The sequence below is a fragment of the Sinocyclocheilus anshuiensis genome, unplaced genomic scaffold, assembly GCF_001515605.1.
Source record: "Sinocyclocheilus anshuiensis isolate Anshui unplaced genomic scaffold, SAMN03320099.WGS_v1.1 scaffold1639, whole genome shotgun sequence".
Lineage (NCBI taxonomy): Eukaryota > Metazoa > Chordata > Actinopteri > Cypriniformes > Cyprinidae > Sinocyclocheilus > Sinocyclocheilus anshuiensis.
Window position 1 is genome coordinate 18,592 of NW_015548336.1, and position 3,885 is coordinate 22,476.

At 38.7% G+C, this 3,885-nt stretch overlaps 1 protein-coding gene across 1 annotated transcript in view; it reads left to right on the plus strand.

Moving 5' to 3' along the window:
• Positions 1-3,885, plus strand: part of LOC107656532 (PH-interacting protein-like) — a gene marked incomplete at its 5' end in the record, with an annotated part of 33,981 nt that overhangs the window by 8,895 nt on the left and 21,201 nt on the right. The window contains 3 exons of the mRNA XM_016444415.1: positions 2,093-2,249; positions 2,334-2,468; positions 2,633-2,761. Coding sequence (XP_016299901.1) covers positions 2,093-2,249; positions 2,334-2,468; positions 2,633-2,761 — 421 coding nt within the window. The remainder of the gene's footprint in view (positions 1-2,092; positions 2,250-2,333; positions 2,469-2,632; positions 2,762-3,885) is intronic.

Consider the following 3,885-nt stretch of genomic DNA (forward strand, 5'->3'; position numbering starts at 1 on the left):
GACGAGTCGGCTGTGGTGCCGACAAGTGAGCGCTGCTTCTCTGCCGCTCACTGCACAGAGCAGACGCTGAGAGAGGTGACACTTCTCCGGGAAAGTCAGACCTCGCGTTCGCGGGACAGCACTGGCGAAATGCGACATACACCGGTATTGCGGTATTTTAAAAATTCATATTATATAACAAAAATAAACACCGGTATTCGGTATGAACCAGTATACCACCCAGCACTACTGTAAAGCCACTAACAGAATCACAACAATGGATTCATATTCTGGAATGCCAATTGTCCTCTTAACTTAAAAAAAAAAAGAAAAAACTGTACAAAACTATAAGCAAACAAATGCCATCTGGGTTTGATTATTTTTTTTCATAAATTAGTCTTCAGTTGCTCTTTTCTCCATCATTTACTGATAAAGGTCCCATCAGTCCGTAGAAACTAGGGATGCACCGAAATGAAAATTCAAGCTATTTTCCCATTTTCCAAGGTATTAAATTTGGTATAATCTTTTCATTATGTATATTTGTCCGAATAGTGGGGTTCTGTGTAGTTTATTTATGGAATCCCGCAAGATTTGACGTCATCTGTTACGGCACTCACTGACTGACTGCGCTGCTGCGTGATAGCGCGGGCTTGTTGATCCCGCTCTCGCTGAATTTCTGAACATTATCGCATGCTCCCATCCGCTCCTGCGATTTTTGTGTGCGCTCCTGCAAACATTCTAATATTTTCACGCATCAGGGTGCCCCTATCAATATGTGGCGTATTTAAACCCCTTTTGAATGAGTGCTAGCAGTCGCAGTTAACTTTCACTCTACAATTTAGCTTAAAATTATTAAGTTGGTAAAATAATATTTTTTGGCCATTTTTGAGACTTGAATCAGCATGTATTTTTTACTGTACAAATAAAGGCAGCCTTGCTGAGCAGAAGAGACTTCTTTTAATACGTTAGAATATATTACAGATCCCAATTTGAACACTATGTGTGAATGTTATAATAAATGTATTAACAGAGCTATTGTAGGGTAATTATTATTATCATTATTATTGTCTTAATTTTTATTTTATTTTACATAATGGCAGTCAAATTACAATACTATCATTTATGAATGTCGATGGAGTTGTTGCTTTTTCTCTGCTTTTATTTTGGCAGAAACCCGCAGGAAGATCTCAGTGCTTCTTTTTGTTGACAACAGCATGCAGATTTATAAATGATTCTCATTACGAATTTGGGAAGATGTTTGTCGCACGTATCACATTGTCACATGCCTTTAAAAAAATTCACAAAAATGTTTCTGAGCAACTGACGAGTAACACAGTTTTCGCGCAGATTTTCCTCGCGCTTTGGACTTTGAACCCTGACACCGCGAGCTCGTGCAGCGCTGTCAGAATACATGCAATTCGTGCATGCATTAGAAAATATAACATTCTGCAGTTTATTTACTAATCGTTTGAGTTAATTTTGCGATTTCAATCATCATACAGTAACCTAATCACCAGCATTAGCCACCTCTTCTTCTCATCGGAGACTTGATGCAGCACTAAGTCTCTCGCTGTTGGTGCTTCACGCTTGTAATGATTTCTGCGTCTTTCTCTGATCGTTTTAAATACTTTCACACTGTCGACATGTTTGCTGCATTAGCGCGTGCCTCTATTTGATTGCGTTCGTCATTGTTTGGTTCATATTATTCGGCCTTTTCGCTTATTCATCTTATTTCGACCGAAGGAGATTTTTTTTATTTTCGGCCGAATAATTTCGGGTGCCGAATATTCGGTGCATCTCTAGTAGAAACATAAACATATTCTGCATTATCTGCATGTTAACTTGTTAACTTAGTCCTAGTCAAACCTTATGACAAAAAAAAAACAATTACAGTAAGATTCTTAGACATTCTGTAATTCATGTTCAATTTTAATTCAAACTTTCACTCATTGTTACTCTGGCAATATCATTTGAAGACATGTTTATATATGTCTTTTTGTATACTGGTTTGTCTCTCATTGCTCTTGCTCTTTAAAAGTAGGCCAGCTGTAAAGCAAGTTAGAAATGTCACACTATTTTATATTAAGTACTTTTCTTATTTCTGTCTTTTTAGCAAGTACAACCCTCCACTTTTAGAGGACAAAGTTACCAAACTGAAGGTGACTATGGTGGCCTGGGATTGCAATGACAACACAGTCATTACCGCTGCGAACAACTTGACATTGAAAGTGTGGAACTCGTACACAGGGAACCTTATTCATGTATTGATGGTAAGAGTGCAAAGATCTCTCCACGATGACTGAAAGGAGGCAATATGTGATGAATAATGTTGTCGTTATGGCCTTCACCCACAGGGCCATGAGGATGAGGTGTTTGTGTTGGAGCCACATCCATTTGATTCCAGAGTGCTTTTCTCTGCTGGGCACGATGGAAACGCCATCGTCTGGGATTTGGCAAGAGGAGTCAAAATACGCTCTTACTTTAACATGGTAAACTAAATGGCTACACTATATTTCTTTAATCAGATTGCATCACATGCTTGACTAAAACAAATCTATGCAAATCTATTGATTTATTGGTGTTTATTGTGCCTCACAAACATCCTTTCTCTACGTGTGTGTGCGTGTGTGTGTGTGTGTGTGTGTGTGTGTAGATCGAGGGTCAGGGCCACGGTGCGGTCTTTGACTGTAAGTGCTCTCCTGATGGGCAGCACTTCGCTTGCACGGACTCCCACGGTCACCTGCTCATCTTTGGCTTCGGCTCTAGCAGCAGATACGACAAGGTACTGAATTCCAATGTCTGTCTCAGATGCTATGTTCCGAATGAAATATTAGCATACTATTTGCTGCATTTTGCTCTCTCTATAATGAATAGTATATTGTCACATAACCTCATCACATTGCATGTTTGATTCAGTGATTTAATTTTAATTCTAGTTTGTTTTAGTAATTTCATTATGGGCTTTTGCCATTTTTATGAGCTTTTTAATATTTCTATTTAGCTTTAATTCAGCTTTATAATTTAAAAAAATTATATTTATATTTTATTTTCTTTCAGCTTTATTTCAAATACTAAAAATTCTAAGATTTTAATAGTTTTCATTTTAGGTAACAATAGGGATGCACCGATACCACTTTTTCCAGTACTCGCCCGATACTTTTATTTTTGGTACTTGCCGATACCGAGTACCGATACCAATATTTTTATTGCATTTGTAAATGTTTTAAATATTGGGTACAGAAACCAAAAGAGTATGTATAATGTTAGTTGGTTAACTTCATTTATCAAATAGATACAGTCAAACCAAAATTTATTCAGACACCTTCAACATTTCTCACATTATCACAGTTTATTCGCTATAGTTTAGAAAATGGTAATAAAATATGACAAGAACTCAGAGTTAAACTGTGTCAGAACAAATTCATCTTGATAATGTTAGATAATTTTGATAGAAAGGTATGTAATGGATTACAATCAACCCAAATAATTCAGACAGCTGTTAGTATGTGTCACGGTGCACACACACGAGGAACGAGGAGACGCTGGAGAATACTTTACCAAGACTTTATTTTCAGGAACCAAGGGAGACGAACTCAGGAAGACGTTTAACAGCGGACAGAGAACTAGGGACTGGGAACACTTTAAATACACACAGGAGGAGGGGATGACGAGACGCACCTGGGATCAATGAACCATCATGGGGAACACCTGGGACAAATTAAACATGGGAAAGGAACACCTGGGGAGCAAGACACAGACAAAACATGGAACAGAGTCTGACATAACGCCCCCCTCCGGAAGGTGTGACCTCACGTCATATAACATCCAATGGGGAGGGGTGGTGCACTCTGGAGGTCCCTCAGGACAGACACGGGACAGTGGGCCTCCAGAGCGGTACCCGTTCGG